This window comes from Chionomys nivalis, chromosome 24 (genome assembly GCF_950005125.1).
Source record: "Chionomys nivalis chromosome 24, mChiNiv1.1, whole genome shotgun sequence".
Taxonomy (NCBI): Eukaryota; Metazoa; Chordata; class Mammalia; order Rodentia; family Cricetidae; genus Chionomys; species Chionomys nivalis.
In genome coordinates, this window is record NC_080109.1 from 21,572,122 (window position 1) to 21,585,925 (window position 13,804).

General features: G+C 45.1%; 1 protein-coding gene across 5 annotated transcripts in view; it reads right to left on the reverse strand.

Moving 5' to 3' along the window:
• Positions 1-13,368, reverse strand: part of Dclk1 (doublecortin like kinase 1) — a 278,427-nt gene extending 265,059 nt beyond the window's left edge. For 2 of the 5 annotated variants that reach the window (XM_057756936.1, XM_057756933.1), the window contains exons 1-2: positions 13,156-13,355; positions 8,350-8,745 (exon numbers count right to left, since the gene is read on the reverse strand). In XM_057756936.1, coding sequence (XP_057612919.1) covers positions 8,350-8,725 — 376 coding nt within the window. In that variant the 5' untranslated portion in view covers positions 8,726-8,745; positions 13,156-13,355. Of the gene's footprint in view, positions 1-8,349; positions 8,746-13,155 lie in introns of all 5 variants that reach the window. The other 3 variants (XM_057756934.1, XM_057756935.1, XM_057756942.1) reach the window with 3 other exon arrangements.
• Positions 13,369-13,804: the final 436 nt, after the last annotated feature.

Here is a 13,804-nt window from a genome sequence, read left to right on the forward strand (position 1 = left end):
TCAGCTTCTGGTTCCATCATGGAGTGAAGTCAGGCAGGAACGCAAGGCAGGAACCTGGGGGAGGGAGCTGAAGCAGAGGTCATGGAGGAGGGCGCTGCTTACTGACTTGTTCGCCGTGGTTTGTGCAGCCTGCTTTCTTAGAGCACCCGGGACCACCTGCCCAGGGGTGACACTGGCAGGGTGGGCCGGGTTCGCCTACATCAATCATTAATTAAGAAAATGTTCCTAGGCCGGGTGGTGGTGGCCCACGCCTTTAATCCCAGTACTCAGGAGACAGAGCAGGCGGATCTCTGTGAGTTCGAGGCCAGCCTGGTCTACAAGAGCTAGTTCCAGGACAGGCCCCAAAGCTACAGAGAAACCCTGTCTCAAAAAACCAAAAAAAGAAAAAAAAGAAGAAGAAAATGTTCCCATAGACTAGATATAGGCAATCTGATGTGTTTTCTCAATTGAAGTTCCCTCTTCTCAGCTGATCCTAGCTGTGCCAAGCTGACATAAAACTAACCAGGACAACACATGTAACAAGACTTATTTTGCTAAGGATTTCAAACTCTTCTTTCAAACATGCCTATTACACACCACAGAAACCTATAAAACTAAAAATTTCATCCAACCCCTTTCATTGACAGAGCCTGATTAATGCCAGGTATATTTTCCCCAGTATCCAAGTAGATATCATAGATAGGTATGCATACACATGTACATGTGTGTGTCCATATGTGTAAACATATATGATGCTGGCAGCGGTGTCTTTCAGACTTTGTTAAAGGATTATGGACTCATCAGTAGGATGAGCTATATAGGAATTCGGGCCCAGGACTGTGCTAGGTAAGCATGTGACCTTGGACCAGTCCCTTAGATTTCAAGGTAGTGGTTGCTCTATGAAGCTCCACTGAGCTCTTATGGAGGTCAGAATAGAAAGCCTGGGAATTCAGCTTACTACACATATAGCACAGAGTGCTGGATTTGATCCTTAGCACTCACCCACGCTCAGCAGACAGTGGAGATAAAAGTGTCACAATGCATAGTTGTTCTAAAAGTGGCCAGAGGCAGCTTTCCTCTTCCCCATGCAGTAGGCTTGGAAGGACAACTTGAACCAGTAAGTTAGTCATAGATCAGGCCACGTGCTGCTGCGTGCCACCTCACTTGTAATCCTTACCACAGCCTCTCCCTGTGGGTCACACTGAGGCATGATGGATGACCTAGGTAGCTGGCTCAAGGTCACATGACTAGTAAAGATGAAACCAAGATTCAAACAGTAATTGGTATGACTCCAGAGCTTCTAACTCATGATTCAGTGTGTGTGTGTGTGTGTGTGTGTGTGTGTGTCTGAGGAGGACACCTGTCTGAGATGAGATAGGATAATAACTGTCCTTGTTAGATTTTTTTATTGTTTTTTTGTCAACTTGACACATGCTAGAGTTGTCTGGGAAGAAGATCCTTGACTGGGCCATGCCTCCATCAGATTGGCCTTCAAGAAAGTCTGTAAGGAGATTTTTCTGACTGAACACTAATGTGGGAGGGTTCAGCCCACTGCAGGTGGCGTCACCTCTGGGGAGGTGGTCCTGGGTTATTTCAGAAAGTAAACTGAGGAAGCCACAGGTGCAAGCTAGTAAGAGCTCTGAGGCCTCTGCTTCCAGGTGCCTTCACTGAGTTCCTACCCTGCCTTTCCTCCGTGACAGACTGCAGGATGTTAGCTGAAACAGACCCCTTTCCTCCTCCGTGTGCTTATGTCATGGTGCTTGTTACGGCAGCAGAAAGCAGACAGAAACAGAAGAAAACAGGGAGCACAGCTAGGTTGCAGAAAGATGAGGGAGTTTTGCCTTTTCTTTTTCCACTGTTCCAAAATTTTTTTTACAATGTTTATTGAAGACGTGTGTATTTCTCTTTCAGTCCTAAAAATGGGTGAGGTGGTAACTCCCCAGTCCTAAAGTCTTAGAAACTTCCAAACAGCAAAAGAAAGAAGAGAATTAATGGGAGAAATGACTCAATCAGAACGAACAAGGCTTGGTATCATCTTGGATTTGAAAGGTAGAAAGGGGAGAAGTTGCAGGTGATATTAAATTAGAAGCATCTTATTCCATCAGGCATCTATGTCAGAGTGCCATGGACAAGGTAGTTTACAAATACCAAACATTTCTCTCTGGAGGTTCTAGAAAGTGGTAGTCCCAGATTGAGACTCTTGTGGATTCACTGGGCATCTTCCTGGCAGATGGTGCCATCCTGCTGTGTCTTCACAGGAGGGAATGGGCCAGGCAGTTCCCATAGGGATCTTTAATCAAGCATGCAATTCTATTTGTGAGTCCATCCTCACGACCTAGTCACAAAGTTTCTTTTAATACCATCGCATCATTGGTTATGTTTCAACATAAGACCTTTGGAGTTCGCCAATATTAGTAAGCTGGTAGGTGGTGACATCACCCAAAAGGTCTGTAACCGGAGAAGAGAAACAGATTCTGGACGGTGGCAAAGGGGGTGTCACATTGACATCTCATCCAACAGCTGAGTTGGAAGATACCAAGGGTTCATTTCAACTGAATACATCTAAGCAGCTAGAGTGAAGAAGAGAAGTCTGGTCTGAGGAGAGAGGTCATTACTTAATAGTGCCCTTAAAATAATGGGAACTGGTAAGATCACAGAAAATGATCCGAGACAGGAGAGTGGAGGGAGGGCACCATGTCTAAAGTGTGGCAGATAAAGAAGGAAGTAGAAATTCACAAATAGGACACCACGGCAGCAATCACTACAGCTCTACTGATAGATGCTCAGTTGTATAAACAGCAGCTCAAGGAGAGACCATATGTCTACAAGGATTCAAAGGTTCTCCTACAATACTTATTCATTGCCAAGAGGGACACAGTAACTTCAGAATAAAGGTTTACCTAAAGTTGCTCACTTTAGGTAAGGCATGTGGACAGAACGTTTCTTTGAAATGACATCCTCAGAGGGATGTAATGTTCCTTCTGTGGGATCTCTATGCCAAACACTCAGTACCAAACCAACCATCAGATCAAACCAGATGGGCAATCTGCAGGTTAAGGAAACAATATTCAGACTCCCAAGGGCTGCTATGGCTCAGCAGAAGCAACAGAGACATGGCGGCTAAACGCAATGTCTATTTGCATAAAAGCAATAAAATCCACAACTTCCATGGAGAAGTGATGGAATTCAGTCGCTGGGACGTGTTGTTAGGCTGCAGACCTTCCATTATGGAAGCTGGCCAATGGGAGAGCAAGATACTCGTCTTGCAATACCTCTGTAAGACCAAGGTAGTTTCTACAAAAAGTAAAATCTAATCCTCATTTCACACATTCTGTCTATACTCTTCTCCATTAAAATATTTTCCTAAAAATGCAACAAGAAAATGCAGAGAAATGACTTCTTGAACCCAGTGCACACAGCAGACATGAAAATAGAGCCATAAATTGAAAGACTAGCATATTTGATTATATAAACTTTTGTATAAATCTACATGACAGAAAACACAATCAACAAAGCCAATAGGTTAAGATGAATATAGAAAAAAACTCATTAAAACAAAGGATTAATATTTTAAAAAGAAAAATAGATCCTATGTCAGGAAAGACTCCAATGTGACAGAAAATGATAAAAGCACAAAGCAAAGGGCATAGCAAAATATGTAAATGCCCCTAAAACACATGAAATGATGGAAATTAAAACCATAACAAGATAGAAGTGTTTTCTTGATATACAGGAAGATGACACGATATTTGATAACATCATATCCTTGAAGGTGGTCAGAATGGAAATTGGAACCACCTTGGTGGGCAAGAATTCTCTGGTCAACTGTTACCACCATTAGAATAGTGTTCTAGGCAGTCCTCCTAAACTCAACCACTTACATGGACAGGCAATATATTTCCAAGTGTGCTCACTGTAATACTATTTGTAACAACAAATGGTTGCACATATCTTAGAACCTCATCAAGAGAAGACTGGTTAACTAAACTAAGGTCCATCCATACAAGAAATGGTGCTAAATAAATAAAAGGGCACGCTTGTTCAGAATGTTACTGATAGGAAAGGGTCTCTAAGGTATTAAAACTAAGTGAAAAGCAAGGTGCAGAACCGGATGCATTTAAAGTTACCGTTCTGGGTTGATTACGTGTAGATGTGGTATGTTTAGTAACACTAAGAAAGGACTGAAAATGAAAAAAGAACACAGCTACTACACACCGGGGACTTCCATGGGAAAGCCTGCTTACAGCTTTACAGAAATTAATTATTAAATTATTTGACACGTCAGAGGGAGGCCCAGTGAAATTAAATGAGCTACATAGAGCAAAAAAGCTACGCCAAGATAGGAAGAAAACCATCCTGAAAGACAGGCAAATAAAAGTGAGGCCAGGCGAGAAATCCCTTAGCTGCTAGGTGAAATGCAGTGGATTGGACAAAGTCCTTCCTATAGCCACGTAGGTAGACAACTTGTGCAAAGACACGTGGGGGGGAATGGAGGAAGGGGTGGAACCCCATTGTTTCTAACAGTTCTGATCCAACAAGCTCGGACTTATTGATGTTCATGGACTTAGAAGCTGCATCATTTGTATCCTGAGATGAAAAGGTTCTGGTTCTCCCGTGCCTAGAAATGCAGGGGAAGGAATCAGCCAACCCTTGTTCAGGATCCTGCCACATCTCTCTTTTAAGAGTCTGAAGGATTTAGGTGTGGTTCTCTGATTTCTCCACAACAGCTGTATCCCTAAAGTAGAACCAAAATGGCTCAGAACAGGGGAAGGAGGTCACACCCCAGGTGAGCCACTGCCAGAAGAGGGCTGCAGGACAGCTGTCCTCGGTGAAGGTCACGGCTTGTGAAAACATACCAAGACTGCCATGAAAGCAAATCCTTGGGAATGCCACCTCCAATGCACCATTAAGTAGACATGTGTACACTCGTGTCAGCCTGCCCATATAATACAGACACAGACAGGCACACAGTCACTTGTTTGTACAAACACACAGTCAATCGCTTCTTACATAATTTGAGCTCAGCATCAAATTGAGCTCAGAATCTATCAGTGTGCCTGGAGCATACTTATGCCTAACAATCAGAGTCTAATAATAAAACAGAGAAAGTGTCCATACGATTTATAAATAAAGCCCACATTTGTCATAGTTACTTGGAATTTTTAGCCCGACATGAAGTGAGAAAGAACAAACTTTAAAAAGTAATTGCAATCCAAACACACTCGCACTACACTGACTAGAGGGATTTAAATTAAAACTCAAACTTTGTCATACTGGGAGGGAAAATAGAAAACTGACATCACGAACCGATGTTTGCATAAATTAGCTTGGGAAGTGAGGGAGATGGGCCTAATGAGGATGAAGCAATGTTTTGCATTTTAATGGGCTAAGCAAAAATGTAATAGACAAAAAAACAAATATCAATGAATTGCAAGCTATTTAAACACTAAGTGCAGCTGCACACTAATTGTCAGTATTATGAATAAAAAAATGTTTTAACTAAAAATTCAAAAAATATGCAGACTCACATGAGACACTAAAGATATTCAACTGGAAGAAAAAAAGGTATATTTAAAAAAAATTAAACATCAGAATAGTCCATCAGCAGTTGGTCTATATTGGTTGTGGGGGAAGTATTGAGAGAAAATCAAAAGATGACTTTGGGAGTTGTAAAGACAGTTCAGTGTTTAAGAGCACTGGCTGCTCCTTCAGGGGCCTCAGGTTCTGGTCCCAACACTCACAAGGTGTCTCCTAACCATCTACAACTCCAGTTTCAAAGTATCTAACTCCCTCTTCTGGCCTCTGTAGGTACTGCTCACATGTGGAACACATACATACATGCAGATATAACCCTCATACATTTAAAATAAATAAATATTTGTAAAAGATGACTATTTCTGAGATCAACAGTTTATAATTTTGGAATTAAGTGCATAATAATAACATTTTTGTAGGGACATTTCACTTGTATTTTAATAAATAAAGCTTGCCCGAGGATCAGAAAAGTAAGACAGCCAAACCGGCCAGCATTACAGACTGGGCAGCAATGACATACATTTTTAAACCCAGGAACGACAATGGCACACACTCTTAATCCCCATAGCCACACTATCTTGCCATAGAAGCCAAGCGGTAGAGGTGCATGCCCTTAATTCTAGAGCTGGAGAGGATTATAAGACAAGAGAAGACAGCTCTAGGTCACAATCTCATCCTGAGGTTTCTTGGAGGCAGGATCACCATTTTCAGACTGAAGTCAAGGTAAGAATTAGTTTTCTGGTCTTCAGGTTGAACCCCAATATTTATTTCTGAGTTTTTATTAATTGTGCTTCACATTTGAAAAAAAAAAGTTTTCCAAGAAGTAGTAGAATAAAAATATTCATTGAGATCCACTACTGGGCACAGGAGCAGGTGGTTTCTAGAGAATATTGTACTGAATGTCTGCCTTCCCCGTGCATCAGAAGACAATGAACACACTGAAAAAGCAGCAAAGTGCCTTTTGCAAGAGCTAAAGTCACAGCATAATGCATCTTGGTGCCTACCTTCCTGAGTTCAAATCCTACCTCTACCATTTCCTGCTGTGTGATGTTACCCTCTCTGGTTTCCTGTGGGAATCACAAGGACTTACATAGTCAAGGGCTCTGACTAGGGTTGACACACGCTCAGTTACTTCAGCTATCATAACCGTCTTCGACCAAGGCAGCAATAACCCAGTGCAGGCATTATATTATGGTAAAATAAGCAAGAAAGTCGGGGGAGACGCTGGTGACCAGCCGTGCCATTGCTAGGAAGACAGTATGGTCACCAGCCACGCCCCATGGCCACTCTTTGATCAGTGTGAATAGTGAGTCCAGGCCAATTTTGAGCAAAAAAAACAGAAGTACCCTTGTCTTCGAGATACCTAGATGTTTGATGTGACCCTAGGGCAGAAAGAGGCATCAGTCCCCTGGCTGTCTGGGGCATGCTGAGATCTAAGCACATTTTTCTACAACACCACTACCCGACACAGGATGTCTTGGTGACAGGTCAGACACCCGCCTCATCTGATCTTGCTACAGAGTGCTTGGGAAACACCACCAAATGTTTGACTTTCTCTTGTATTTACCAAGGTCGTACAAAGGACATGGCACAAAAATCAAAGTTGACACAGAGAGATTTCATGTCAGTCTTCCCCTTTAATTTGCTAGAAGTTCCAACCTCTGAATAGAAGGAAAAGAGCCAAGGCTACAGGCGTCTTGGCAGGGCGACAAGCCACCAAAGAGATGTGAATTCCCGTAAAGTAAAGACACAAAGCTCAGGCTGCTCCACACCGGTTGGTGTCCAGTCATACTGGGCCTGGACTGGCACTCCTGCTGAGGGACCAGGGAAATTGGGGAGACACAGAAGCCCCAGCTACAGAGGAAGACAAGGGGGATGTGACTGTAGGCAGCCATGTGGCTGCAAGCCTGGATGCCAATCAGGATGGAATGCTCCCTGCTACCTCTACAAGCCCAGGACCCAGCTGGACAGTGGGACCTGGCCAAATCCTGCTGGAAAAAAGATGAATTCAGAACGACAGTAGGCTGCATTTGGTCTAAAGGTGCCAGCTACTTCATCCTCACCTTCAAAACTTAAGCTCAGAAAGATCTCTCTCTCCAAAGGACTCTTAGGGATACTCAGTACCAGTTATTGCACCCCAAAATCATTAAAGTTGATTATGATTTCTACAGCAATGAAAGAATTCATAATTTGTTCAAATGGTGATGAGCCAAGTCTCATCCACAACAGATTATCTGTTAGAATGAAATAGATTTTAAAAAAATATGAACAGACAAATTTCTTCTTAGTCTCAAATACCACCAGAAGATAATAACCCTCTCCAGGAGACACCCAGTGCCCAGCATTGTTAGAAGACCCCATTTTTGCTTCGGTGGTCACCACTAACTTATCATATAACCATAGACATACTACTTGAGTTTTCTGGTCTGGGGTCTTCAGTGATAAACTGAATGAATTTTGTATCTTTCCTAAGTCCCTCTCCACTCTAAAATTTCATATCCTCACTTCGAGACCTTTTGGACATCATGACACAATAGTTCAGCTGGTGTCTAGAAACACACCTGAACTATGCAAGTGAAGACATAAAAACAAACTTTAATGATTAACAGGGCCTAGGTTTGAGAAAGCAGACAGGGTACTTTGGGGTTTGATACATTTTCCTTCTGCCTGTCATTATTAGGAGCTAGCTACCTGGCTGAATACCATCCACTTTCTTTTCGTTTTTATGGAGCAGAAACTAAAACATGTTAAGCATTAAGGGGCTCCTAACCATGGGCTAACAGACAAGTGACCCTCAGTTGCCTTCGGGGTCCCCAGAGGTTCTCAAAGACTCACCTTCCACCAGCTGGTCCAGGCTGGAGACCTTCTTGACTCCATCGATGGTGTAAATGGTTCTCACTCCCTGGGGCAAATTCACGTTATCCGAGAGAGTTCGGGTCAAATCAGCCAGCAGGGCCTCGAAGGATCGGAAGCGGTCTGGGGAGATGGCGTACACAATCCCTTTGAAGTAGCGGTCACCATTTCTGTAGAATCGAACCTTCTTGGCTTTCTTCTCGGAGCTGAGCGTCTGCAGTGTGCGCGTGCGGTAGAAGCTGCAGTGGGCGCTGTGTGTGGGACTGGGCAGGCCGTTCACCCGGGACCCCCTGCTGTACCTCTGCGCCTTGTCCCGTTCATCAAAATGCTCCAGCTCCATATCTCTGCCGAACGACATGACTGCTTCGTGTGTGGAACCTGCGAACCCCAGAAAGAGACACAGACCTGGTTACCTGAGGATCTTGGGTTGAGAGGCTCTGAGAGCAGCCGGGAGGAAACACTGCAATGACTGGTGATGTATTTGGGTTGTGGAGTGGGAGAGAAAGAGGAGGAGGATAAGCAAGGAATAGAAGAAAGCAGATCTCCGTGTTAACAGCCTATTACTCAGCCACAGTTTGGTTATATACAGCTCCCACTGCTGTCTGCCTACCACCCCTCAGGCTACAATCACATCCTCTCAAGCGGTCACCTGCATGTTTCTAAGCAGAGAAACTGGGGCCTGGAATATTCCCTCACATTTCCCCCAAGTAATACAGCAGAGAGATAATTCAACCAGGAACATTCTCCCCACTCCCGCACCCCAGCTTTGTACGACTATGAGGCTCATCTGAACTGTTCCCAGGTGGTATGCCAATCCCATCGGCAGGATGAAAAAGTGAGCTTTCATACCAAACAGGGTGCGGAAGTGAAGGGGTTAGCATTTCGTGGTCAGACTGTAAGAGCTTTGACCTCTGTGTGCTCCCTATGGCCAGGTGGAGAAAATATTAAATCCATCTGGAGGTTCTATCTCCTTTTAAAAAAGACTTTGAACATAAGCTAAAATGTGACTTCACTTCAGACCTTTTGCTTGTGCTTAGTATAATAATAATAATAATAATAATAATAATAATAGAGGATTACAAAATGAGGGTGAAGGGGAAAGGAAGAGAAGGGCTGTTGAACACACGTGACCCATTATTAACTCTATACCTGAGATATCGACTTGATTGGCACCTGTAAAACTCAGTTAGAATCAGGAATAAGAATAGTACCTATATCATCATTTATATCGGGTACTAATAAATGCTAAGTTTGCATGTAATGAGCACTGATTTATTTAAATAAAGTATGCCTTTTATTCCTGACCCTGGCACAGAGGTAGCTAGTGGAAACAGAGCCATCGCCTATCCCCTCTTGCAAGGGAGGCACCTGACTGCCATCCCATGAACCTCTGGAAAAAGGGATCTGTCCTGCCACACATTCTGCTTTCTATGGGGTCCTGCGGTCAGCAAGCTGCTCATTAGATAAAGCCATTCTTGCTAGGTAACTGATAAAGAATGGTCCCCCTTGCGGGAGGATCAGTTTCAACCCAACAGTCTGGAGAGTGGGGAAAGCCTCAGTCAAAAGGATACACTTTTCATGATGAAATTCCAGGCACACTTAAATATCATGTAAGTGAGATAGAAGTACAAAGGAAGAACCAAGCTCTCCCTTGTACTTCCCAAGTCACCAATGGGAAGTTTCCCCAGACTCAGAAAAACTACCGTGTATTCTTGTGACTATCCCTTCGCGTTCAGCGAACTGACCCCAAAGCCATTCAGAATTGGTTTACATAAAAACTAACATATCAGTTCAGTAAGTCGATTTAATTTAAAGTTTGTGATAAACTGAGCGTGGTGGGTCATCTTCAGCCACATAGTTAAGCTTGGGGTCAACCTGGGCTACATGAGATCCTGTCCCAAAAGCCTCTAAATTAATTAGCTAGTTGATTAAATAAAACTTGTAATAAGAAAATTTATACACAAAAACATAGCTAGAGAATTCGATGTCCAGAAATGAAGAAAAAGAAAACAATATTGGTGTCCAGGATACAGTGACCCTAGGATTCAGCCAACAGTTATTTAATGTCTCTAAAAGCAACACAAACCAAAAAACCTCTTCTGAAACTCACAGAAGTCAGTCAGTCCCATCAAAGCAAACTGGATTTACCCAGAGTCTCCAAGTTACAGCTGAGGGAGTTGCATATTCAAGTTTCGTTTATCATGATTCTGAAGTAGGTGTTCTTTGCCCCAGGTCTACGACACTAGGCCCTGGTTCCACGTGAAGCATGAGTTTTGAAGCTATCACACCTGTCTAGCTCAGTGACTTCGTGCTGGACACCTAACTAACGAAGGGCTCTTGTATTGCAAAGTCCACTGGGAGGCCTGGGCGCGCAAAGGGAGGAGCACAGTGTGATTAAAGCCCTCTGTTTGAGTTCAGGGCATCTCTCCTTCAAACAGGAAAACTGACTCTCGGGTCTCAAACAATCAATCACAATCTAATTTTGCATCTTTATTAAAACTCTACCAGCTGTGAAGTGGTTTTGTTGGTTTTGAAGTAAGTAACTTCAAAACAGTCACCACTGGGATCTATCTTGTAGACTTAGCTGCATTACAGAATCATAATTCTGCCCTGATATTGGTACCTGCTCCTACTTTGCCCGTATATTTGTTAAGTAATCTTTTTTCAAAAAGGTGCGTGGGTTGAGGACGGGAGGGAGTTTGATGAAAAGGGGGGAGGGGTGAAAGGGCACATGAAAGAGGGAGGAGAGAGTGGAGGAGTCTGCCATGTTGAGCTCACCCAGTAAGCTTCAGAACTTCCTAAGTGACAAAGATGGCTTTCGATTGGGTTTGTTTCCTTTTTAAAGGCATTGGCCATTCTTTCATTCCTCCCAAGTAGATGTAAACAAGAGGAAATAAACAGAGATCTAGCAAAATGTGGCACAGTGATGTGACCAGAGACAGTGAAAATCTAATTCCAATGGTCTTCAAGTGGTTCATGGCTGCCAAGAAGTGTTGGCAGTTGCTTGAGCTGGGAACACTTTTAGGAACAAGACTCTAAACCAAGTGAAAATAAATCTACTTAAAGCATAGAAGAGTTTGGTTGATTTAGTCATGGGGTCATTAGGGCAGGGATTACCTCTCCCACTTCCCAGCAAAGCAGAACTCAACTCAAAGTGAAATTGCTCTCAAGGCCACAGCTTTGGCTAAGTGAAGGTCAAAGCCCGCCCTACACACTTGAGTCTTGTGGTAGTTGCGTGTGGTATGAAAACACGTGCTCTCTCCTTGCCTCCACTGGCTCAGCTTTCAGAGATGTAGTCATACGTGTGAACTGAGAACTCCAGAAGAAAATTCTCTGGGCTTCCACAGAGTAGCACTTCCTGTAGAAGATGTTGACTAGAAGATGCTGGACCAGCATTCACAGACTGTGAGTGGCCAGAGGTCTTGGGATACGTGTGTACTGGCACCAAGAAGGGACTCACAATCCTCAGCCACAGAGACCACAAATCATGGGTGGAGAAGAATGTGAACATTTCCTATAAATATCACAAAGCCCAAAAAGCACCATTGTTCTTTGTGGGATTTCTCACCATTCTGAGGAATATCTATGTTCACCTTTCTCTCTGTGAATGAGCTGCCATTTCAGCAATTTGGAAACACACACACACACACAAATCTAGCATAAAGCCTAGTTATCACATCTGGAAATCCAAGGCATATTTTAGCAGTCGGATTAGGATCCAGGTGAACAGAGATGCAAGAATAAAAGACACACGCATGTATCTTCTGAGTGCATGCACCACCCCAAGCCAACACATCACAGGATGTGAGCATCTTTTAAATTGTCCAGCATATGACCTCTCTTGAAATCCCTCCTAACCTGCATCCATGCAACATTCGATACCTGGAATGCTGCCCTACTTTCCTTTCTCATTGAAAGGCGATAGATATATTTAGGAACAATCATGACACGTTTCTTTTGCGGAACACCCTGCAGTGTGGCAGCTGGGAGTATGTGCACAGTAACCTGGGCACACATTCACAGGTTCAGTCAGAGTGGGAGCCGGTTTGAATGAAACCTTCTTCTCGCTTCTCTCACCCACAAGCATTTCCTTGCCAAATCCAGCGGTGATGCCTCGCAAAACCTGGTTTTCAAAAGCAGCCTCTTTTGTGGGGCAATGCGGTGCTGTGTGTGCGCTCCCCCTAGGAGGAAAATGTCTTTTCCTCTCTGCATGCTTTTAGCACTGCAGGTACTAATTCGTACACGAAGCTGCCTGGCTGTCCCCGGAGGAACTTGAGACCATGCAAAAAGGTACTTGCAACACCCACACTGCAGCCCTCATCACCAGACACATGCCACCCTCCTGGGCACTCGGGAACGCACACAGCACACACACACACACACAATAAGAAGGCAGGCCCAGCCACTCCTTCCTAGCCCACTTGGTCCTAGCTCCACAGCCAGTTCTGACAATGACAAGCGCCTCTCCCAGCTCCTCCGCCCGGGCTAGGCTCTTCATCTCCAACAACAAGGCGATGGAAAGCCTGCCGGGCCCAGCTTGCCAGACTCCCTATTTAAAGGCGGATGGCACCAGACAAAAGAGGCAGGAGCCAGCAGCCCCGAGGCCGCGGGCACACAACGCCCGGGCCGGTCCAAACTGGCCAGCCCCAGGCAGCCGCCTTTCGAGGAAAGGCGGGCGGGGCTGCTGCCGCCCAGTAGGGTCCACCCTTGGCCGGGGCCACCAGGGTTGCGGTCAGATGGCACCGCGGGGCCTGCCCGCACCTTCCCTAGCCCAGGCAAAGCACGCACCGGTTGCGGGTGACCGCTGGGTTGTCTGTGGCCGGCTGCTGGAGCTGTCCTCGCCGGGCTGGGCGCGGCTGGGGCTGCGGAGCACGGGCGTCTGGGTTGCAGCCGCTAGTGCACGGATGCGCCGGGGCTGGTCCTCATTGAAATGCGGTTCTCTGCTCAGCCTCACTCCAGCCTCTCTCCTGAGGAGGGCGGTGGCGCGCAAGCTTTTCTTGTGTCTCACTCGCTCTCACGCCCTCCCTTCTCCCTCCTTCTCCTGCTCCGCCCTCCGCCCTCCTTGGCAGGGCGCACCCACAGTGCTTGCGTCCAGGGTCTTCCTCTCTCCTTTAGCCAGGTTCCTGGCTGCAATGATCTTGGTGATTTGGCTTGCCTGGACACCTCCAAAGCCTTCCCTAGACGGACTTGCTAAAGGATGGGGGCTGATTGGATGGTGGCCCAGGGGACTGAGAAAGAGAATATGGATAGAGATGGGTCTGAGCCAGGACTTGCGCAAAGCAGAGATGTGACCCAAAATCGAGGTTGCCTTCCTCAAATGAGGATTCACCCCCGCCCCGCACACACACACAGCCTTATATCTTCTAATATGGATTAGAAAGCTAGTGGGATCGCCCGCTCAAAACCGCTTTTCCTGACCCCTCTCGGAGGGGGGGGG